At 36.1% G+C, this 26,009-nt stretch overlaps 1 protein-coding gene and 1 pseudogene across 1 annotated transcript; both read left to right on the top strand.

The window, feature by feature from the left end:
* The window catches only part of LOC136069571 (cyclic nucleotide-gated ion channel 1-like), a 31,274-nt pseudogene extending 25,018 nt beyond the window's left edge, over positions 1-6,256 (top strand).
* Positions 6,257-21,642: 15,386 nt separating this feature from the next.
* Positions 21,643-22,399, top strand: LOC111995961 (glutaredoxin-C1). The gene has a single exon (XM_024027907.2). It carries the CDS (start codon positions 21,742-21,744, stop codon positions 22,114-22,116), a length of 375 nt encoding a protein of 124 aa, XP_023883675.1. The 5' UTR covers positions 21,643-21,741; the 3' UTR covers positions 22,117-22,399.
* The last annotated feature ends 3,610 nt before the right edge of the window (positions 22,400-26,009 follow it).

Here is a 26,009-nt window from a genome sequence, read left to right as displayed (position 1 = left end):
TTGTGGGTATGCAAGGACATCATCCGGATATAGTGGCTAACGTGTTCAACGGGGTCAGTTTTACCGTCATATGAGTTGAACGGGGGTCGCACGAACCTGTCCGGTATTGGTGCCCGTTCGATGCCAGCCAAAAATGGTGACCTCGCAGCTTTCCGTAGCACACGACTCATCATATCCATGGCCACATTACGGGGACGTCGCTCTTCAGGGGAATCCGAGCCTCGGTCCGTATACCCCCTCGACCGCGAACGATCTCGATGGCTATGGGATTCCCGCGAATGTGAACGCTCTCTTTGCCGTCGAGATTCTTGTGAATGGGACCTCTCGCGGCGGCGGTTGGATCTAGACTGATTGGACCCTGCCCCTTGATTATTTTCCTCGGCATCGGACCTTCTTCCTTGGTCATCCCGGGCCCTTCTGCGGTGCATATTCTCTGCTTCCAACTCCAAATCCCTCACCAACTTGTGCAACCGTTCAAGCTCTTCGTCTCTATCATCACGCAGTCTGTGCCCTGATGCTACTGACGCCGTTCACTGTGTTTGGAAAGATCCCTCACCGAGACCGGACCTTTCTTCCTCCCGTTCGTGGTTTCTATCTTCTAGCTGCTTCTGCCTTCGTTCTCGCCAGGAAGATCCCCGAGTAGATCCTGTCGAACCACTTTCCGCACCACTTATGGAATGTCTCCCGGCCATTTCCTCGCACGAGTCTCGTTGGAACTACGGCTTTGTAGGAGATCCCTACAGACGGCGCCAATTGTGCGCACCGAAAGCGAGACCACTGGATTAGGCTGAGGCTCACTTGGGCTGACAACTTATTTGTGTGGTGGGCTTGGGTTTCTTACATGGGGTAGTTCTCAATACTAAGACCCAATGAGGTCACTTTTCTCTCTTGTCCTGCTAGAAACACTCCCTTCTTTTTACTGCTTCTCCTATTCTCTCTCTCTCTCTCTCTCTTTCTCTACTTGGCTCCCTTTTCTCCACCTTCAACAACCTCTTCTCGTTCCTTTGTCCATTCTATTTATAGCTCATACTGTGTGGAGTGGCTATGATTACTTTCGGGTTTAGTGCCCCAAGTGGTCCAATGCTATCGTTCATAAGTGGGTGGTTAGGTGGTAGTGGGAGGCGGTGCAAGTGACTGGGAACTTGTTCTTCCCTATCTGCATGTGTCCTCGGCGGAGGTGCTGTTTGAACAGCCGAACATGCAAAGGTCGAGCAAATGTCGGTGGTCCATATATGCTCAGGGAACAGGACAGACGACTTGCCGAGAAACTCTGAATTGGTATATTATAGGCCTGCAACCTGTGTGGCTACAGAACATGATCCTCGGCAGAAAAAGGGTCGCAGCCCATGGGCCATTCACCCATACTGGGTCCCCAGGCCCAAATGGGCTCTGGTGTAGGGTGTCGTACAATTCCTTTTCTAATAAGTGGTTTAACAGCAACTTGAACTATGCCAATATGCAAATAACTGAGTTTTTTAGTAAGGAAATCATTAATATTTCTTTTAGAAAACAAGCAACATTTTTCATGAGTTTTTGAAATGGAAAATATTTGTTCAACAGTTCTAACTTTGTAAATGGGATGAAAAGTACTTTCAACAAAACTAGTCTTATAAATAGTTTTAGTATCAACTTTGGGAATGTTCCATTTCTGGAAATCAGGAAACTCATTATCTTCAATAGTGTGATCTTCTTCATTTACAATATCAAGAGGACAACCGGTCCTGGAGCTGACAGAGAGTTGGATCTCCATAACTTATCCATACTATCATGTTTAACACTCAATTATTATGTTTTTCTCACAGCTGTTGCATTTCGTAACACATACCCTAAGCAACCCTATACCTCTCACATGCCCTACACGCCCTTTCTTGGCTCAAATAGGCCTTACAGTCAGGTTCTGTGAATTCACTTTACGTCTAGAGTGGCGCCAACAATGGTAAGAAGGGAACACAACAACGAAGCACCAAAGTTTCAAGTAAGCACAGACAAGAGATAAAGACACAACAACACTATCACCTGCCAGAAAAGAATGGCTCTGATACCAAAATGGGGGAAGGGGACGCACAGCTGAAGAAATGGAAGCACAGTATAATATATGTTGAAAGTAAAGTATTGAAAGTAAAGAAAGCAAAGTAAAACCAGCCAAGAATGCAGTATTGCTGTTATAATAAAAGTGCAAGTAATTTAAAACAATAATAAGGTGGTAGAACCAGCCAAGCAGTATATATCGAAATAAATGAAAGCAATTTAGAACCATCCAAGATGGCAGTAGCAACAAGTAGTATATTAAACAGAAATCTGAAAATACTTGTTATTGAAAGTAGAATAAACACTTACAGTAGTAGTGAATACAAGATCTCAATAGTAGATGTTAATAGTTACAAAGGTTGAATTAGTCCTAATTATAAGGTTTGTAGGAAAAGTAATGGTAGGAACAAGGTAGTAGGAATTCTCTAATGAAAGCCTCTAAGGAAAGAAGGTTTTCTAAGGAGAGAATTCTGAGAACAATTCTATCAAAAATTCTATCCTAAGCTTAAGGGACAACCCCCCTTAAATACGCAAAAATTCGGAGTGAACGATGTCATGAACAGTAAAAGTGAACAGTGTCAGTGAACAGTAATCCGTGAATAATAAAAGCGAACATTGTTTTTCTCACTTTTGACTTAAAAATCAACTGAAAATTTTTGTCCTTATCTTCAACCCATAATGATCAAAGTTTGTCGAAAGAAGCATGGCAAGACCAAAGTGTGAAAACAACCAAAGTTTGAGATTTTCTTTTTCTTTTCAAGAATCCCATCATGAACCTTAAGGAATATCTTTATTCCTAAGGGCTTGTCAAACGCATGGGATTACACAGGGACATCATAGCAGGTGCATGGGCTTGTCAAATGCATGGGATTACACAGGGTCTTCATCATAGCATTTTTTGAATATTGCAACATTTTTAGCCATTGTGTAGGCTAAACAAATAGAGAAATCAACCATCAGTCAACTGCAATATCAGGAGTAGCATGGGAGAGTAACTTTATCAGTGAGAACAAGAATTTCAAAACAGTAGTGCTTTAACAGTAACAGTAACCCGAGGGAGCCACACATTTAATCAGTAGAAGAAGCATCGGATGGATAACCATCAAATGGATCAAAAGGACCTTGTGGAGAATCATAATCATGTTCATGGTAAATAGCATATTGATTATAGAATCCACAATATAAAATTGGATTAAACACTGGAGTTCTTCCCGGGATGAGAAGACTTCTTAGATTACGATGATCAGCTATCCGCAATTGAGCAATGGCATCAGCATATGGTCTTTGACCAAAAACAAAAATTCTATCTGTGCTTCCTAAGAAATGATAATCTTTCCATAGATTCTAAGCAACCTCAATAATTTCGTTATTAAAATAATTTCTCTAACATTCTACAAGAGCATAAGGATCATTAAAGGACAATTGAGAATTTCCTTCAAGCCATGGTCCTTGGTGAGTATGACCATTGATGAGAATGAGATGCTTTAAGGGTTGGACATTCATCCAGTTATCTCTTTCCCATTTTGGCAGAGTGCTCCAGCATCTGATGGTAACAAAAGGACATTTAAATCCTTTAATAGCATCCTGAATTATTTGTGGAAGCTGGCTAGCTTGAAAATGGCTTGTTAATCTTATGAACTTGATAAAGCCATATTCAAACGTTTGGAAAAGTTAGTTGGGATCTTTATCATCATATATATATATATATATGAGATGAGTTCAAGTTACACCTGGTGTAACTCCACAAGAGTTACACCTTTTTTAAGTTATAGATTTCCCAAAGATCAAACGATTAAAAAAAAAAAGACATATTTATCTATTATATCATTAAATACTTACCTAATTAATAGTTTCCACATTATCTCTCTCCTCATTAAATATTTTTCTTGTCTCTCTTTCTCTCTTTATTAATTCTTTCTTTCCATTTTCTTTGATTTTTTTTTTTTTTTTTTGAGAAACTTTTTCTTTACAATTCCTCATACGTTTCTACTTAATTTGAAAGTTAGTGCGACTACCTGATGCTATGGAGAATATATATATATATATATATTTTTTTTTTTTTGGGAGAAAGTGCTATGGAGAATTTAGTTTCAAGTAGGTGTCCATTTTTTTTTTTTTTTCTCCTACAAGTTAACATTAGAACTTAGAAGTGGTTTCATTGTTTCGGATCAACTTCTTTACAATGGTGTGGCTATTATGAGTTCTTGTTTATTACTGTTTAGCGTCTTGGTTAGTTGTTAACTGAGAGCATGCTCGTTTGGATAAAGCAAATTAATGAAAAGAAAAAAGAAAAAAATTTTAAAGGAGCAAGTACTATTTAGTATCTGAATTCCTAACAATTTCTCAAAAAAAAAAAAAAAAAAAAAGGTTCAGGGATAGCCATGATTAGATCATTTGAATTTCTTGCAAATAGATATGTACTGAAGTTTTTGCCCACTCCAAAATTATATAGTGCTCTTTAACGGTTGGAAAGAAAAAAAAATGATATTATGCTCTATAAACAGGAAAAAAAAAGTATGGAAAGAATTTAATAAGGAGAGAGAGAAAAGAATTATAGTATTAATTAAGTATTGAGGGGAAAATGAAAGCATTTAATGATTTTTTTTTCAACCATTAGATCTTTTAAAAATCTACGGTGTAAAAAATTTGTAACTCTCTCTCTCTCTCTCTCTCTCTCTCTCTCTCTCTCTCTCTCTCTCTCTCTCTCTCTCTCTCTCTCTCTATATATATATATATATATATAGGCATACTCATTTTTTGGATGGTCAAGAAACAACTATTTAACAAAGGACAAAGATTTCCTATAAACAAGACTGCAGCAGTTGCTGCATACAGGGATAGATGTCAAACTAAAAGAGAGACACATGTGCAAGGTCTTGCGCAACGCACATGACCAATTCTAAGAGAAAACTTCTGTCAACTCTAACGTTAATAGGTTCTCTCTCTCTAGTGTCTCTCCCTTAAGTACACGGCAACAATTAAATCACTCTCTCTTCAAAATCATCAATGCCTCTTTCCTCTCTCTTTCTCATCCTCCTTTTCCTTTGGGTCGGATTTTGACATGATAATTAGGCGACGAAGAGCTGAATCTGAGGACGAGTATGACGGACTTATGGGCGAGGGTGAGGGCCACGAGCCAACCCTCCTTCCCGGCCCATCCAAGCCCAGCTCCTCCCACGCAATGCAACCCAGATTTGTAATATTGGTGCTCTAGTTCCGCCGCCTCAATATTTCAGTTTCATTTTCCCCTTTTCTAGATTCTAGACTATATAAACTTATCAATCCTCCTTTAAAACTTGTTAGAGATGTATATTAACAAAACTAAAACTATATCCCACACATTAATTGGATCAGTAATATTGCTAAGAAGAAAATGGGGAAAGTAAAGAACACTGTTTCAATGCTTTTTCTTCTAGTTGAAATAATCAATACTCTCCTTTTCAAGTTCTGAGACAATTTTTCATTTTATGGGAAAGGTACACTTCACCTGCTTTACTATGGGTTTTTTTTTTTTTTTTGGGAGATTGAAGCTGAGAATTTTATCTAGAGAAGGTCTTCATATTGGCTGAGGGGAGGGACTAGTGGAGACATGGTTAGTGGGATCGGCCACCTAAGCATGTGGTAGTGGTTTTTTGGCTGGAGTTTCTAATAAGAACGAAGGTCGAGGATGACAGAGAGAGGCGTGGAAGGTGTTTTGATGAGAGAGAGAGTGATTTGTTACCGTGTACTTGAGAGAGATCATTAACGTTGAGAGTTGACAGAAGTTTTCTCATGTGCGTTGTACATGACCTTGCACACTTGTCTCTCTTTTGGTTTGACATCTGTCCCTGTATGCAGCAACTGCTGCAATCTTGTGTGTAGGAAATCCTTGTCCTTTAACAAATAATCTTATTAAATTGTAAGATCAAAATGACTTCTAGGGTTAAATATGCAACTCAATACATGTACATGATCGTATGGGTGCACCAAACTATTTAATTATGATTCTCATACATATTGTTAGGTGTTAGAATATTAAAGATTAAACTATTAATTAGATTGATAATTTTCTATCAATTTAAAATTTTGAGAAAAATAATATTTTATCAGTAGTACTGTTTGACAATCTGAACTTGTTATATAACAGACATACATGCAATTAGAAACTAAAAAATTGGAGGAGAATATACAAAGATCGGAGGAGATTATACAAAATGTGAAATCTAAAGAACGAGATGTAGAAGTCTAGGGGTGGCAAATGGGTGGGTTTGGGTGGGCATAATTGGGTTGGGTTTATAAAACTCATTTACCTATTAAAACCCATTTAACTAATTGTTTCTAACCCAAATCCAACCCAACCCAATTATTATGGGTAAACCCCAACCCACTCAGTTATCAAAATTACCAAAATGCCACTAAAGTGAAAATGACCAAAGTACTCTATTATTCCCGATTCACTGTTTTTTTTTTTTTTTTTTTTTTCAGTTTTTGCTAAGTGAGATAAAGCAATCAAATTTCTATTAAAAATGAAATAATTACTAATTACTAAACCAATTAAGCAATAAATCGAAACAATTTGTCAATTCTCATTCACCATTACCATTAATTAAATACACTTCATAACACACTATTATACCTAATTAGCTATTTTTTTTCCAGTTTTAGCTAAGTAATCAATAATCACTAAACCAAATTAAGCATTAAATCGAAACAAAATTAAAAGAGAGAGAGAAAGAGTTAATGGCTGGAGGAGAAGATGGAGGGAACTCCGGAGAGAATCTGGCACCTGTTTCAACGCCAGAATCACCGACCTCCGCCGGATTCAACACCGATCAGATCCCTCGCACTTCATAGAACTTCACAAACGATGACGACATCGACATCGACGACAAGGCCGCCTTGGATCCCGAAATCATCTGAGACGAGCCAGAAGAGGTCGAGGAAGAGGAAAACGGAAAGGATCTTTTCCACGACACTTTCTTGGAGTAAGTACTCTTTCGGCATGTTTTACATCGATCTTATACTTAGCGGTGACTTCGAAGATGTTACCGAAAATATTGTACTGAATAAACCTCCCTCCATGACTCAACATCGCCAATATGTTCTCCGTCGTCGTCGCCATTGTCGACATCGGCATCATCGAGTTCTGAGAAAATAAGGGAAAATGAAATCCCTCGTGAAAGCCTTAAACGTCTAAGGGTTGAGTTTCTTTTTTTTCTTTTTTTTCTTTTTTTGGTAGGACTGGGTTAAATTTGGGTATATTGTTTTTGGGTTAAATGGGGTTCAATGGGTTTCTAATTAAAACCCAATAATTACTGGGTCTAATTGGGTTGATGCCCATTTAACCCAACTAATAATTTTGTGGGTTTGGGTTTAATTAGAGTGGGTGGGTTTGGGCGGATAAATGGGTTTGGGCTTACTTTACCAGTAGAACTGTGGATTCATAGGAATGAGCTCCCACTTGATATAAAAAAGGAGATCAAGTCCAACATGACACACATGTTGCAAGGAAATAAAGAGTTTGATGTGGAGAAGCTGCTTCTTCATCTTTCCATAGAACATAGAACGAAAATTAAGCTTCATCTTTGCAAGCCCCTTCTAAGGAAAGTGAGTCTTATTCTTCTTCTTCTTCCTCACTTTTATTTTTTTTTATTTTTTTTATTTTTTTATATATAGATATGGTTAAAACTTAAAAAGTAGTTTGATTGAAGTTTTTAACTATTATCCTTTGGAAGATTTGTGAAAAATATTGAATTGTAAATATCTGGAATACTATACAAAGGGATAGGCAATATGATCGTAGTTAATTAGTGTGGGGCCAGAAAATCAGGTAGCCTCGGCCCACTTCAAGCCAGGCCCAAAGGGCCCACGCCGAGGATACGTGAGGGGTCCGAGGATGAAAGCGCGAGGACCGACTCCCGAGGAACATATCCGAGGAGGACCCACCCTCGGGCGTCCGAGACCTCGGGAGAACACAAGGATCACCTCACCAAAGGAGACTCCTTGGCTGTCCGAGGAGGAGATTACCGAGTGCCACGCGTCGGCGACAGAAGCATGGCGAGGGGGGCAAGCCCTGGGTGAACTGTCACCTCTGCATTGAATACACTCACCTAACCCTCCTAGCCGCATTAATGGGGATGTAACCCCTTGACAGTGCAACATCGATCAGGGTGAGCCATTTGAGTACAGATATGACCTTTGATGGGACGGACGGTCAGAAGAGAGGCCAGTAGATGATCAACAGAAGGAAGAAGGAAGGAGGGGAGAGAGATATATAAGAAAAGTGAACAAAGTGTAAAGGGGGAGGGCTCCAGGGAAATAGGAATTTGGGAGAGGAAAAACCTCCTCGGCCGTGGGCCGAGGAACATCTCTAAGTTGTAAATTAGGCTTAGTATCCTTCAAGAAAAGGAAAATAGCTTGTGCTCCGTTAAGGTCGGCGAGCACCTAAACCTTTGATCCACTCTCTACAAATGTATTGCTGGGGAACTTGTGCTACAAAAATAAACCCTACAATTGGCGCCGTCTGTGGGAAGAATTAATGCGCTGGCCGGCGCAACAAGCGATCGTTCTAAGTAGTCGTTCTATGGAAGGTTGGTGGTGACGCATCAAACAAAAAAAAAAAACAAACAAACAAACAAACATTGCAGAAAAGTAAAGGATCCGAAATAGAAGATTCAACAGAAACGGAAAGAAACTGCATATTACTTTATTAAACAAAAAGGTACAATGTACAAACAGAGGCTCAGGCAAGTGTGTTTTAAAACTACTTTTACAAGCCAATTCTACAAACAGAGGCCCAGGTGGGCCTGTTCTAAAACTAGCTAGAGGGAATGGGGCTGAGGCCAGCATGCTCCAGTGCCACCAACAACTCCTTTCCTGGTGTGGTGGAGCTGGAACAAAGAGAGGAGCAGACGCAGGGGCACCGGGACACCCCCCCTCATGATGTTCCCTTGATTCTCTCCAATCCTCACGAGCGTTGGCCGTTGGAGGCGGCGACGCTCGGGCACCAGCCATGATGTGATCTTGCGCGTCTCCTCCGGCGGGGGTGCGCTCCGAGGAGGAACGTTAGATACTTCAGCGACATCCCTCCTGGCCGCCACATGGGGAACAATTGGGGTTACGCCTAAACTCTGCCGCGCCGGAAACCTAGTGGGGGCTGCAGTCACAACGACTTTTGGCCCGGATGTCCTCACACCCGCCCAAAGCCACCCCATATCTTCCAACTCTGGTCACAATCCTAGTGGGGTTATTAAAGGGGCGTGGGGAGCTAAGAGGGCGTATTTCTGGTTGTGTTGGGAAGTTCATGGAATGCGGAAAAGCGTTTCCCCCGAAAAGCCTTATATAAAGAGGCTGAAGACTGGTGGGAATTAATCCACATAGAGTTCGAAAAGAGAACTATCAGCAGTACTAATCACGAGGGTGCCAAGTCCCAAGGAGATCAAGGAGATCACAGACCGCGTGATTTGTAGCAATTCACGAGGGTATTTATGAAGGCGTGTCTCGGGCTTCGAAGCGTCAGGTACGGAGCGCGAACGGTCAAGGGGCGCCTCGTAAACGAGGAAGATGGGAACTCAAAGTGAAGGCGAGATCAATGCCACACGTAAGACCAGAGTCCGAACGATCCCTGCCCCAAAGCGCCGCAGGGTTGACTGTTCGACCCGAGGAAGAACCGTCCCCAGTGTAACGGGCCGAGGACAAACCCCTCCTTACAGAGAAATGGAAGTGTTAGACAGAACCAAGGCATTGCATGGTCCTCGGACTCAAGCCTATGGGGAAACTAATCACTCAACTATACCTGGGTACTAGACAGAACCAAGGTATTGTATGGTCCTCAGACTCAAACCTATGGGGAAACTAGATACTTACAGAAGAATGGAAGTGTTAGATAGAACCAAGGCATTGCATGGCCCTCGGACTCAAACCTATGGGGAAACTAATCACTCAACTATACCTGGGTACTAGACAGAACCAAGGTATTGCATGGTCCTCGGACTCAAACCTATGGGGAAACTAGATACTTACAGAAGAATGGAAGTGTTAGACAGAACCAAGGCATTGCATGGTCCTCGGACNTATAAACTACCTAATAAAATAATAAAAAATATTATTCTCTCTCTTTTTTTCTCTTCACACACAATCACAAATTTTTTTTTTTTTTTTACAATCTATAAATAGTATATGCAACCTTACTATTTATAGTTTGCATATTTTTTAAGCATACAAGCTCAGATAGAATGAGTTTTTGTTATCTTGAATCGTAAAATAGTAACTGAAGTATTTACACCGTCAAGTGGTCTTCTAGTTTTACCTATTGATAATAACACACGTTTTTTTCAACCAAAAAATAAATAATAAGAATAGATGCTTTTGAGATTTGAAGTCTCAGGGGCTGAGACATGGGGACAGGCTTTTTACAGCAGAAGTTTTTAATAGACGGCTGTGTCCGTCCTTGATGTCGGGCCTAACGACCAAACACCATAGCTTCTGACGTGACCATTACGCGCATGTTCTCTGTCTCTGCCTCTTTGCATTTGGATTCTCAACGGGCGGGGCATGCATGAAATGATCAATGGGGATTGGGGGATTTGATCAGTGTGTCCCTTCTCTCCTTGGGTTTGTCACTTTGACCTTCACCCATCCCATGAAAAAGTGTTATAAGGCGTGATGTTTTTGTGGAAAAGAACATCGATGGGTTTTGAATTGCTTTAAGTATGATTATCCTTTATTTGCACACACACACACCATCCTTGTTGTTAACTTGGAATTCTGTAGTTTCACACAAAGTTGCAATTTGCTTTAACCATGTTGAAATAAGCATATAGTTATTACTTCTAAGCACCTAGCATTTGAGGATGCAAAAAAATGTTTATTTTGCATCCTGAACATTTATTTTATTTATTTTATCGTCTTATTTTACAATTTACATAATATTGTAGTTTTTATTTTTATATAAAACTTATTAAAATAATATAAATTAAACCAATAAGTAATATAAAAATATTCAATTTCTTTATCTTCTCTTTCCTCTCTACCTTTTTTCTCTCTTTTCTCGTTAATATATATATTTGTTTACATCTTTGTTAACAATTGGTTCTCAGAAGTGAGAACCAACTGTTCGCAGTTGGTATAAAAAAGTAAAAACTCCCACATTCAAAATAAACTCCCACATTACATAGGCAACAAAATATAATCTATAAAACAAAACACACTATGGCTTATTCCATGAACAATAAATCTAGATATATGAATATTTTCATAATTTTTTTATTTTTCAATCGTTGAGATGACAAATTGTGAACAATAGATTATAAATTAACATCTATGATGAGTAAATATTAGAATATATAAATAATTTATCCTTTGATGTTCTATGAAAAAATTGTGAAAAATATTTATGATTGCATCTATTCTAATTTTATTTTTGGAAAAGTGTCAATTACAAGGTTTTACAGTTTTGGAGTTCATTGAAAATTGTGTCTGGTTAATATATGCTTTTAGGATATATATTAATCATTTATTTTAGAAATTTTTTTTATAAAAAGTTGAAAAAATTATCATAAAACCCTTGAAAATTTTATAAAATATTACTAATGTCCCATGTTTGTAGTTAATGTGTTCTCTTTATGTTGACATGTGGTTGTGGTTGAGGTTGAGGTAGGCCACTACTCGCAGGCCGTGTGGTGTTTCATGTTTGAAATAAGACTACTATAGTACAATACTTCCTGTTAAAATTATGCATGACGTCACATATATAAACACTGACCTTGCCAGAATGATGTCATGTCAGTATATATTGCTGTCATGTTATGAAAATTATTGCATCTAAACGTCAAGGCCTCATGGCCAAGGGATTTTTCAATTTGAAGATGTAGGCAATTATGATGAAACTATAATGGTGTTCTACTTATTGCATTTCCCAATCTACGTCTGAAAAAGTATACGGCACGCAATTTAGCATAGACTATACGGTTTCAACAAATTTTTAAACTTTGTCGCATTCGAAAAACAATAGGTATTCACAAATCAGATCAGATCGGATCATAAACTTATAATAAATACAACGCGGTTTGTTCCTCATCTTTTATGACCAACAAGACCTATACAATCTCTACTCATGAGTCATGACCATGCATTTCGGATTATTTTTAAGAATCATATTTAAGTAAAACTTTTTTGTGCAAATATAAAATATTTGAAGGTGGAAGCGATCATAAAACTTTAAATTTATAGGGTTTTTTTATTTGTTCCAAAGTTTATCTAAATAAGAAATATTTTGAGAAAATGTTATTATAGAAAAATGAGTTTTGTTAACGAGTACACTACTACACTTAGAGCCATGGCATCCTCAAATTTTGAAATTTTTCTTAACCCCGGCCCTTCAAATATTTGAATTAGTCCAATGATTCTTTTAAAAAAATAATTGGTTTAATGTAATCTATAAAACAAAACACTATGGACTATTCCATAAAAACTAAATCTAAACAAACAGATATTTTCATAATTTTTTTTTTTTAATTTCACAATCATTAAGATGAAAAATTGTGAATAATAAATTATAAATTAGTGTCAGTGGTGACTAAATGTTAGAATCAATAATTTATCCTCTAACCTATGAAAAGAAATTGTGAAAAATGTTTAGGTTTGCAGTTATTCTAGCTTTATTTTTGGAAAAATAATGGTGTCAAAGTGTCAATTACAACGTTTTACCATCTTGGAGTTAATTGAAAATTTTACAAAAGATTAATAATGTCCCATCTTTGTAGTTAATGTGTTTTCTTTATGTTGACATATGGTTGAGGTTGTGGTGTTTGAATTGAAATAAAAATAGTACAATATTCCTTTGTTACCCGGTATGGGTAGGGTATACTCATACCCGACCAAATTAATTTTGCAACTTTTAATCTCAACCCTTCATTGCTATTGCATTAGGTGCAATAAATCTTAGGTATTGCACTTGATCTCGATCCATAAACATTGACCATACCAGTATGATGTCATGTCAATATATATTGCCGTCATTTTATGAAAATTATTGCATTTAAACCTCAAGGCCTCAAGGGATTTTCCAATTTGAAGATGTAGGCAATTATGAAGAAACTATCATAGTGTGCACCTTAGCAATTCCCAATCTATGTCTGAAAAAGTATACGGCAATCAATTTAGCATAGCCTATAACTATAAGGTTTCAACAAATTTAAAACTTTGTCGCATTTGAAAAACAATAGGTATTCACCAATCGGATTGGATCAGAAACTCATAAATACAACGCGGTTTGCTCCTCATCTTTTATGACAAACAAGACCTATACTCACTACTTATCATGAGTCATGACCATGCATTCCGTATTCTTTTTAAGAAGCATATATTAATTTTAGGAAAATTTTCTTGTGTGTAAGTATAAAACATATGACAATGGAAGTGGATTCAGTGATCATCAAACTTTAAATTTAGAGGTTTCTTTATTTGTTCCAAAGTTTAACCGGATAAGAAATCTTTTAAAAAAATAATGTTATATAGAAAAATGAGTCTTATTAACAAGTACACTTAGGGCATTTATTAATTGATTATTTTAATAAATTTTAATATAATTTTTATGAAAAATATAAAAAGTTATCATAAAATAATTAATTTTTTCTTTTCCTATAAAAATTTCTTTAAAAATTTACTAAAGTCCCTTAAAGCATCCGTTAACCTTTTCCTAACTAATTTCATTCAACTAAGCCTAACTCTTTTAATTATTATTATTTTTATAGGTAAATAGTGGAGGAAGGGGTGGGGGGGGGGGGGGGGTGGGGTTTGCACTATAGGCATGAGTCATGAAACACCACAAGAGATGCCATTTGCATTGAGCTATCATTTAAGGGACTTTAGTAAATTTTTAAAGAAATTTTTATAGGAAAAGAAAAAATTAATTATTTTATGATAACTTTTTATATTTTTCATAAAAATTATATTAAAATTTATTAAAATAATCAATTAATAAATGCCCTAAGTGTACTTGTTAATAAGACTCATTTTTCTATATAACATTATTTTTTTAAAAGATTTCTTATCCGGTTAAACTTTGGAACAAATAAAGAAACCTCTAAATTTAAAGTTTGATGATCACTGAATCCACTTCCATTGTCATATGTTTTATACTTACACACAAGAAAATTTTACTAAAATTAATATATGCTTCTTAAAAAGAATACGGAATGCATGGTCATGACTCATGATAAGTAGTGAGTATAGGTCTTGTTTGTCATAAAAGATGAGGAGCAAACCGCGTTGTATTTATGAGTTTCTGATCCAATCCGATTGGTGAATACCTATTGTTTTTCAAATGCGACAAAGTTTTAAATTTGTTGAAACCTTATAGTTATAGGCTATGCTAAATTGATTGCCGTATACTTTTTCAGACATAGATTGGGAATTGCTAAGGTGCACACTATGATAGTTTCTTCATAATTGCCTACATCTTCAAATTGGAAAATCCCTTGAGGCCTTGAGGTTTAAATGCAATAATTTTCATAAAATGACGGCAATATATATTGACATGACATCATACTGGTATGGTCAATGTTTATGGATCGAGATCAAGTGCAATACCTAAGATTTATTGCACCTAATGCAATAGCAATGAAGGGTTGAGATTAAAAGTTGCAAAATTAATTTGGTCGGGTATGAGTATACCCTACCCATACCGGGTAACAAAGGAATATTGTACTATTTTTATTTCAATTCAAACACCACAACCTCAACCATATGTCAACATAAAGAAAACACATTAACTACAAAGATGGGACATTATTAATCTTTTGTAAAATTTTCAATTAACTCCAAGATGGTAAAACGTTGTAATTGACACTTTGACACCATTATTTTTCCAAAAATAAAGCTAGAATAACTGCAAACCTAAACATTTTTCACAATTTCTTTTCATAGGTTAGAGGATAAATTATTGATTCTAACATTTAGTCACCACTGACACTAATTTATAATTTATTATTCACAATTTTTCATCTTAATGATTGTGAAATTAAAAAAAAAAAATTATGAAAATATCTGTTTGTTTAGATTTAGTTTTTATGGAATAGTCCATAGTGTTTTGTTTTATAGATTACATTAAACCAATTATTTTTTTAAAAGAATCATTGGACTAATTCAAATATTTGAAGGGCCGGGGTTAAGAAAAATTTCAAAATTTGAGGATGCCATGGCTCTAAGTGTAGTAGTGTACTCGTTAACAAAACTCATTTTTCTATAATAACATTTTCTCAAAATATTTCTTATTTAGATAAACTTTGGAACAAATAAAAAAACCCTATAAATTTAAAGTTTTATGATCGCTTCCACCTTCAAATATTTTATATTTGCACAAAAAAGTTTTACTTAAATATGATTCTTAAAAATAATCCGAAATGCATGGTCATGACTCATGAGTAGAGATTGTATAGGTCTTGTTGGTCATAAAAGATGAGGAACAAACCGCGTTGTATTTATTATAAGTTTATGATCCGATCTGATCTGATTTGTGAATACCTATTGTTTTTCGAATGCGACAAAGTTTAAAAATTTGTTGAAACCGTATAGTCTATGCTAAATTGCGTGCCGTATACTTTTTCAGACGTAGATTGGGAAATGCAATAAGTAGAACACCATTATAGTTTCATCATAATTGCCTACATCTTCAAATTGAAAAATCCCTTGGCCATGAGGCCTTGACGTTTAGATGCAATAATTTTCATAACATGACAGCAATATATACTGACATGACATCATTCTGGCAAGGTCAGTGTTTATATATGTGACGTCATGCATAATTTTAACAGGAAGTATTGTACTATAGTAGTCTTATTTCAAACATGAAACACCACACGGCCTGCGAGTAGTGGCCTACCTCAACCTCAACCACAACCACATGTCAACATAAAGAGAACACATTAACTACAAACATGGGACATTAGTAATATTTTATAAAATTTTCAAGGGTTTTATGATAATTTTTTCAACTTTTTATAAAAAAAATTTCTAAAATAAATGATTAATATATATCCTAAAAGCATATATTAACCAGACACAATTTTCAATGAACTCCAAAACTGTAAAACCTTGTAATTGACACTTTTCCAAAAATAAAATTAGAATAGATGCAATCATAAATATTTTTCACAATTTTTTCATAGAACATCAAAGGATAAATTATTTATATATTCTAATATTTACTCATCATAGATGTTAATTTATAATCTATTGTTCACAATTTGTCATCTCAACGATTGAAAAATAAAAAAATTATGAAAATATTCATATATCTAGATTTATTGTTCATGGAATAAGCCATAGTGTGTTTTGTTTTATAGATTATATTTTGTTGCCTATGTAATGTGGGAGTTTATTTTGAATGTGGGAGTTTTTACTTTTTTATACCAACTGCGAACAGTTGGTTCTCACTTCTGAGAACCAATTGTTAACAAAGATGTAAACAAATATATATATTAACGAGAAAAGAGAGAAAAAAGGTAGAGAGGAAAGAGAAGATAAAGAAATTGAATATTTTTATATTACTTATTGGTTTAATTTATATTATTTTAATAAGTTTTATATAAAAATAAAAACTACAATATTATGTAAATTGTAAAATAAGACGATAAAATAAATAAAATAAATGTTCAGGATGCAAAATAAACATTTTTTTGCATCCTCAAATGCTAGGTGCTTAGAAGTAATAACTATATGCTTATTTCAACATGGTTAAAGCAAATTGCAACTTTGTGTGAAACTACAGAATTCCAAGTTAACAACAAGGATGGTGTGTGTGTGTGCAAATAAAGGATAATCATACTTAAAGCAATTCAAAACCCATCGATGTTCTTTTCCACAAAAACATCACGCCTTATAACACTTTTTCATGGGATGGGTGAAGGTCAAAGTGACAAACCCAAGGAGAGAAGGGACACACTGATCAAATCCCCCAATCCCCATTGATCATTTCATGCATGCCCCGCCCGTTGAGAATCCAAATGCAAAGAGGCAGAGACAGAGAACATGCGCGTAATGGTCACGTCAGAAGCTATGGTGTTTGGTCGTTAGGCCCGACATCAAGGACGGACACAGCCGTCTATTAAAAACTTCTGCTGTAAAAAGCCTGTCCCCATGTCTCAGCCCCTGAGACTTCAAATCTCAAAAGCATCTATTCTTATTATTTATTTTTTGGTTGAAAAAAACGTGTGTTATTATCAATAGGTAAAACTAGAAGACCACTTGACGGTGTAAATACTTCAGTTACTATTTTACGATTCAAGATAACAAAAACTCATTCTATCTGAGCTTGTATGCTTAAAAAATATGCAAACTATAAATAGTAAGGTTGCATATACTATTTATAGATTGTAAAAAAAAAAAAAAAATTTGTGATTGTGTGTGAAGAGAAAAAAAGAGAGAGAATAATATTTTTTATTATTTTATTAGGTAGTTTATATTATTTTATTGGATTGTATGTAAAAATAAAAACTAAGATGTAGGGTGAGTTGTAAAATAAGCTGGTAAAATAGATAAAGTAATGTTTAAGAATGCAATATGTATATATATATATATATATTTGTGTCGAATGCTAGTGTTCTAAGGGTCTTGGTAATAATTAAAAAATTTTAAGAGGGTTTTTACACTACTTTCATGAATAATAAAATATTGTAAAAAAAAAAATAGTTGATTTTTTCTTATTTTATAAAAAAGTTTAAAAAATATTTTCTAAATATGTGCCCTGGGAGCACAAGTTAAAGAATAATAAATACTCAATTATAAGTTAAAATACACTTTTTTTGAAAAAAAAAATACATGTGTTAATAATTCGTTGGTTGTAAGGAATAAATTCATTGTGGCTGTTTGTTTTTTTTTTTTTTTTTTGGTGTGAATATTTGTGCATAGTTTGACTTTAATTTTTAAAATGAGTTTAAATTTGATAAGGATATATTGCAAAACCCATGGATCACAACCTCCAATCATAGTATGCCACATCAACATTTCACAAATCAAGGAATAAGACATGCCATAGACAATCATTTCCTTTTAATTGCCAATTTCATAAAATCAATACCCAAAAACTCAATCTCCATGACTGATACTAGAGACACCTCCAAAAGAAGCCACTCGTGTTTCCAATTGCAGTTAGGAATGGCAATGGGTCGGGTTCGGGCCGGGTTTTTCCATACCCGGACCCGACCCGCGGGTCAGGACCCGTGGCCCAAACCCGGCCCGTTTATTAAACGGATTTTTTTGCCGGGGCCCAGACTCGCCCCGCCGGGCCCCGCGGGCCCCACGGGCCCCGTCCAGCCAGGCCACTTCAGGGCCCAATCTTCAGCCCCTAACAGTGGCCCAATCCGTGGCCCAATCAATTAGTTTTTTTTTTTTTTTTTGTTTTCCTGAGAAAAAAAATCACAGCAGTGCAGCACAAACAACCAATCCAAATGAATCTCAAATCAAATCCACCATAACCATTCAAATTTCCTATTCACAGAAACAAAATACATTTGAAATCAAACTATTCACAGAAACCAAATCAAATCTCAACAACAAAATCTAAATCCCCAAACCCACAGGTTAAACAAAAGAATCTTAAATCCCCAAACCCACTAATCAAATAAAGAAAAAAATGGAATAAGAACATCAAAAACCATTGCCGTATATCACCATGGTTGTTCGTCTTCGTCTTCGTCTTCGTGGGTGAGATCGCAGAGGCTTTACAGCGAGAATCTTAGATTTTCGTCTTCGTCTTCTTTGGCAAAGAGAGTGAGACCGAGAGGCTGAGAGCATGAGAGAGGCGCGGCTGACAGTTGGTGGCTGACGGCATGAGACATGAGAGGAGAGTGAGTGGGAGTGAGGGCGTGTGAGGGAGGCGTGACTGAGGGAGTGAGGGCTGTGAGGTTGAGGACTGAGTGAGGGAGGCGTGAGTTCTGTGTTGAAGAATGAGGGATTGGATTTAGGGTTAGCTTATAGGTATATATAAAGAGGGGGTATTTTTGTAATTTCTGTGTACCGGGTTTTTATCCGGGCCGGGTTTCGGGTCGGGTCTCGGATTTTTTGATAAAACCCGGACCCGACCCGGACCCGCTTCGGGTTTTTTTTAAAAAACCCATACCCGACCCTATTTCTAATCGGACCGGGTAAAACCCGGTCCATTAGGGTCGGGTCGAACCGGGTACCCGCGGGTCGGGCAAAAATTGCCATCCCTAATTGCAGTCCCACCCCTAACTTTGAGAAACAAACACTCCTACTACTAGTAGTAGAAGTGGTAGTTAGAAACTTAGATACTCAAAAACTAATAACTTTCTCCAAAAAATTTACAACTGAAGAGGAAAAAAAAAATGAAAGTTAAAAAAACACCGAAGAAGAAAAATAATACTTCTAGTAGCACGAAAGGCAACCCAGAAAACTCAAAACTTAAATGCAAAATGCAAATCAAGATATTAACAGCAAAACCCATACCAAAATATTTCACTTTTGTACATCCACTTGATGCGGTTGTTGTAGTGAAGACTAAAAGTATAGACTAACAACAAAACCCTTAACAAATCAGGTGAAAAACATGAGAAACAAAATTGATGTAAAAGGTAGCTCCAATGCATTTATCCATACTCCGACAACATATTCGACACAATGGTGTCTCTGGTGGCTTCGTGGCTCAGGCATTCTTCATAAGAATGATGGGTTTGAGTTTTTTGATTAATTTTGTGGATTCATGAGAGTTGATTGTGTGTGGTAGCCTCTATTCAATACTTTGTAATATTATGATGTGGCAAGTTGGTATTGGAGGGTGCAAAAGTGGGGTTTATCATCAACTCCTTATAGAGTTGAAACTAGGTGTGTGTAAGCACCAAATCACACTAGAATCGATTAAGCCACATTGCTCCATAGGCTGACCGACTAAATCAAAGTAGGCAATCAGAGAAGGTGGATAATTTAGATGCCAGTGCGGTATGCCCATTGGAGCTAGTAGTGTATTTCAATGCTAAACAAACCACATCGATATATATATATATATATATTAACAAACATGTAGAGAGAGAGAGTGAGTTCTGTAACTTCGAGTTGAGCTGTGAGAGAGATAGGAATGAAATATGAGAGAGGCTGTGGACTATGAAGGCTAGGGTTTGGAAATTATGGGTTGGTTTGCTACTATTATATGGGTTTTATTTTTTGGACTAGGTAGGGCTTACGCTTGGCCATATTACCGAATTGCAAAAGAATTTCTCTACTTGATTTGGGATGGGCTTGGGCTTTGGCCTTTGGGGTCACTAGTTCACAAATATAGAGACTAGATCTGATGTCTTTGTCAAACATGTCAACAATCTCTCTCTCTCTCTCTCTCTCTCTCTCTCTCTCTCTCTCTCGCACAAACGAAATGACAACCCCCCTCTTATAAAAAAATCTCTTTCTCACAAACCCTAACCTAGCTACTACTACACCATCTCTTTGTCATCAAAATCTAGTTGCCATCTCCAAGCTCCTTGAATAAGCTATTTTTCCTTGTGGGTAATTGGGTGTTGATCAGATTGTTAAGGTACTATCTAGTTCTTACTCTCCTCCTTTGTTGTTTTGAACTTTTGATTTTGTCTTTGTGGGAATTTGATCTTTCGTTATGAATGTGTAGGTTTCGATCAATGTTTGTGAACATGTGAGTTACGATCTATGGGTATGTGGGTTAGATAAACCAACTGAACCAAGCCTATGATGCCCTAAAACCACAATGATGGAGGTTGGAGAACCAACCTCCAGAATTGTGAGTGGAGGTGGAGAAGGGAAAAACGATCCCTATGGTGCGATGGCAATTTTTCCCAATAATTGCACCAACAGAACCGTGCAAACCCCTAATTAAAACTCTTTTAAAAAATATTACTTAATAGAGCATTAATTACACTTTAGCTTGTACCCTTAAAACATTCGTTAACAAAATTCAATTATAAATTGTATACTATAATTTGGATGAAAATTCAATTAACTAATTTCGTTTCATTTTGGTTCAATTAAGTTCTTCAACTTTTAATTTTATTCAATTTAGGTATGTGTTTAATTTTATTCAATTTAGGGACTCTCTAAAGTATGAAATTGTTAGAACAAAATGTTGTTATTTATAGGGTCCCTTATGGAGGTTTTTTAACGAAAACTAAGAGAAGATTGAAATTGAATAAACTTAAAAAAGTAAAAGGACTTATTTGAATAATGTGAAGTTTAAGTTTTGAATTGAATTTTGATAAAAAAACAGAGGGTGTAATTCATAATTTATCTTTATTAATATACTTATTATTATTATTATTATTATAATATATGCTCCCAAATAGAGTTTCTACGGTCTGTCTACAGTCTAGCGTGGACAAATACCCTCCATAGCCGCCTTCTATAACTGACACCTAACACCTTTGCTTCCTCACTTTATATCTTTTACTGTTTAGAGTATGTATATTGTCCTCGTCTACTTCTTTCAGTACAGACAGCAATCCTTTTAAAGCAAATACCACGAGATCTTCTACGCACGCGCTGCGACAGCAACGGACAAACTCCTCTTATTTACATGTTTTACCCTCACTCTCTCTCTCCCTCTCTCTTCACACATTTTCTATATATAAAACCCCCTCACCATCACACATACTTGGACAGTGGACAATAGCAAATAGCAATACTCATCCTTGACCAATTCACTTCCTTTGTTTTTGCTTTCTTTGCTTTCTTTGTTTGCTTTCTAAGGCAAATTAGACAATGCATTATCATCAGGCTGAGTCATGGGGTTACTACATGCCAGTGAGGAGCATGGGTGACCCGTTAGAGCGAGTGGTGAGGCTGGCTTCTGAGAGTGCAGTGGTGATATTCAGCATCAGTAGCTGTTGCATGTGCCACGCAGTGAAGAGGCTTTTCTGTGGGATGGGTGTGAACCCAACAGTGTATGAGCTGGACCAAGACCCAAGAGGGAAAGAGATTGAGAGGGCATTGATGAGGTTGCTTGGAAACTCACCCAGTGTGCCTGTGGTTTTCATTGGAGGGAAGCTAATTGGTGCTATGGACCGAGTCATGGCCTCCCACATTAATGGATCCCTGGTACCACTTCTCAAGGAAGCTGGAGCTCTGTGGCTGTGATGTGAGTTTCACAACACAAAGTTCGATGCAATGCTATGCATGCCCAGAATGTGGAATTTTACTACATACAAAATGGAAAGAAGAGAAGGAGTACTTTGTTTTAATCTTAAGCATATCCAATGTTAAATACATTAGTGGTGTTAATTTTTAATTTTCCTTCTCTAAACTTTTTATATAAGAGTTGACGTCTTGAGGCTTCTAACTTTGTGTAATGGAAGTTGAAATGGAGTAATGTATTTGAAATGAATCTCTCCTTTGTATAGAGATTAATGGAAGGTGAAAACTAAGCTTGGCTTAACTTGTTTTTAACAACCATATATATCGAAATCAAAGCAAAACAAATTCTAACGCGAGAGAGAGAGAGAGAGAGAGAGAGAGAGAGAGTGTGTGTGTGTAATTTGCGCCAGGAAACTCGTCGTCATGATTCTTGGGAATGTTAAGGAGGGGTCCTTTCCGGAAAAATTTAGTGGTAGCCGTACGCATGTGTCTCTTCAAGTATTTGATTCTATGTCTTTGGTATAATAATCAAGTATTCGATTCATTGCGACATTTACTTTCTAGGGCCACGTTTATGGAGCTATGATGATTGATGACACGGGCGGTGACCTGACCTTCAGCCCCAATAGTTTGTTTGCCATGTTTGATTTTGTAGGAACAGAGGTTTGTACTGATCTCCATTTTTCTTTCTTTCCTTCATCCCCAATAGTTTGTTTGCCATGTTTGATTTTGCAGGAACAGAGGTTTGCACTGATCTCCATTTTTCTTTCTTCCCTTTTTCGCACAGATTAATACTCGTCCAAAACATAGTTACATTAATTCCTTATAATTGGATGAAAATGATAGTAAGAACAATGCCATCTCTCAAGAACAACTAAATTTTACTATAGTTTATTTATACTGTCGAATGTAATTGCATAACTAAGTCACAACACTAAAAAAAAAAAACTACATTTTGTATTTTATCCAATTCTGAAATAGATAAAGTCACAGACACATCTGACTGAGCTTTTCAGGACTTGGACCATACAAATGCTTGAAAGTTGAAAGTAACGATGACAAACTGTGCTTTGACCATTAGGCTCTTATAAAAAAAAATTTGAAAAGAACAATCCATCCTTGCATTATTTCTATATCAATTGAAAATCAGGCAATAGAAATCAATTCTACTGATTGAGTACATTGGCTATTTTGTAGAACTGACATCTGAGAGCCTCTTCATCTTTTGATATAGACAGAAAAGACTTGGCCAAACATATCATTTTTCGGTTATTAGGTATACAAACATAACATTTTTCATATCATCATGACTTATGATTAATACATAACAAAGAGTAGTCAATGATATTGATACATGTGAAAATTAAATGTTTAGTATTACTAAAAAATGTTTGTGTAAAGTGTTTGTTGTTGGAATGAAAACATTTCAAGGAAAAAATTTTCTATTCTAATGTTTGGTTGTTTTTTGAATTTGCATCATACAAAAAATCACAATTGTTTTTCAATATTTCCTATTGATGTTAAATGAAGAATTCAATTCAACACATCAAAACATTAACACAAAACAACTAAAATCAACCTAAAAGTTTAGCATAATCAAAATAAAATTATTGAAAATTACACAAATAAGCACAATAAAAAAAGTGCATGCAAAAAAATTAATAATAACAAAAATTATCAGCTAAATTTATAAATTCACATATATAATTACAAATACTTAAAATTTCAAAAAGAAATTCTCGAAGTGTTGAGACATATCGGGATAGGGGTCATGTTTGAAGTTTCAAGATATACGTTTATTGTTTAGATGGTTTTGGGCTGAGAGGAGTGTGTTTTGGGGGGGGAGGGGTTGTGTTGTGGGGGTTGCAGGATTTTGTCAATTTGGTGGTTTTGTGGGTCTTTTAGGGGGCAATTATGCCATTTTACAGATTTAACGGTATTTTCGTAAGTTTTATGGGTTTTTTTGAGATTTTTTTAAAATTTATTTTTGTTATTTTGAATATTTCAATGGCATTATCTAGATTTTTGGGTAATTTGGCCAATTCAAAGGTTTTAAAAATATTTTTTTTTTTATCATTTTGGAGGTCGCTATTCTCTTGAGGTTGTAAATTTTAATCGTATCTTTCCAAGGTAAAAGAAAATAATTTCAGTTTGATCAAGCTTTTTAGTGGCCTCTAACACTAAAAAATGAGGAAAGCATTCACCAAGAACATTTACACTAAAATAAACGAGACTTTAAGTCATAAGGAACTTTCACAATTTTTCAAGTTTGAATTTAGTTAAGGCTAATGTCTCTTATGCACATACTTAGGCACATCTGTACACACACACAGACACCTTTTGAACTAAAATTGTGACTTAAAATTATGATTTCTGTGCAAAAGTGGCTTGTGTGTACAATTGTGTGTGTAATAAATAGCACCTGTAGTTAATTAGTCTTAATTACCCGAGAAAGTTTACAAAAGGTTTTGTGTAAGATAAAAGTACCGATTCAGTAAACTCCAATTCCTTTATAGTTACCTAAAAATTTTCATGTTGTGTTACTGTCAATTCTTGAAATTTCCAAGTACTTAATTGTCTAATAAAATTGTAATAAAAATAAATGAGATACACTAACATCTTCGTGGATAAGAAGATGGATCTACTTTCCTTGGGCTGACCCATGAGAGAGAGGGGCGGACTACGTCACATCCATACAGCATGGATGACCCCATGGATTTCTTTTTGGATTGAGCCTTGAGAGATACTTTTACTCCCTTTTCTGGGGCTGAGGCCCATTGAGCCAAGCAACATTATAAATCCAATCATGCTAGCTAATGGCACATTCCAACTTTGGCCATTTGTATGGTTTTAATTAACTCAAATAGTAAAATATTTTATCATCAAATAACTGAAATGGGTTCGAATTCTACCAACACTAAAAACCACTTGGTGTCTTGGCCTAATAATAAAGCAAAAATCATTGAGGGGAATGTCATTGGTTGAAATTCAATTATATCTTTTATTTTATATATATATACATGGATAGAGTTAAGACTTGTTGTTGTTGTTTTTTTTTTTTTTTTTTTTGGAAACAAGACTTGGAGTTAGGGGAGCATAAGTGTAAACAAAATCAAATTAATTAACCAAGTGAAATTAATTAGATGCAATTGCATGCAATAAGTTTGGTAGCACAAACAAATCACCAAATAACTAAATGCAATGAAAATAAAATTTGCACGGATGATTTGTTTACAAATGAGGAAAACCACCAAGGCAAAACCCCACTAGGTGAATTTAAGGTCACCACTCCTGAGAATTCACTATTATCAAAACAAACAGTTACAAGTAAAGGAATCCCAATATCTTATACCAACCTACAGTTGAACCCTTACCCTAATACACAATTGGACTTGTAATGTAGTGACCATCTCTCCTTTTAATGCACGGCTCTCAGTATGTAACTAACCAATTGATACACGGATCCAAGTACGTGACTAACACACCAACTTGAGAAAGATGTTGGTTGCAAAGTTCTTCAATTCGTCCAGATGATGAAGATCAGGAAGCTCCTTGGTTACAAAACCCTTGGTGCATAAACGTAGCAGCTTCTTCAAGAGAAAGATGAACTAGGAAAAATTATCTCCGGTCATAATTTGAGTGAATAATCATTTTGCATCAACTTGCATTACCTTTGACGACCCTTAAAATAATCCTTATATATGTTTAGAGTTGTGAGAAAAGAAATCTTACCAAGGAAGTCGATACCGTACCGGTACCGGCCGTACCGGCCGGTACGTACCGTACCGGTTGCATACCGGTATCGAAACATTAACGTTTTGTACCGGTTTAAATACCGGCCGTACCGGCCATGTACCGGCCAATTTCGGGCAATACCGGCCGGGCGTACCGGCCGG

Source organism: Quercus suber, unplaced genomic scaffold, assembly GCF_002906115.3.
Source record: "Quercus suber isolate HL8 unplaced genomic scaffold, Cork oak 2.0 scaffold_177, whole genome shotgun sequence".
Classification (NCBI taxonomy): domain Eukaryota; kingdom Viridiplantae; phylum Streptophyta; class Magnoliopsida; order Fagales; family Fagaceae; genus Quercus; species Quercus suber.
Note: the sequence above shows the minus strand (reverse complement) of the source record. Positions and strands in the feature narration are given on the sequence as shown.

Coding starts and splice junctions, on each gene's coding strand:
- LOC111995961 (XM_024027907.2), top strand. CDS start 21,742: ATGCATTATCATCAGGCTGAGTCATGGGGTTACTACATGCCAGTGAGG.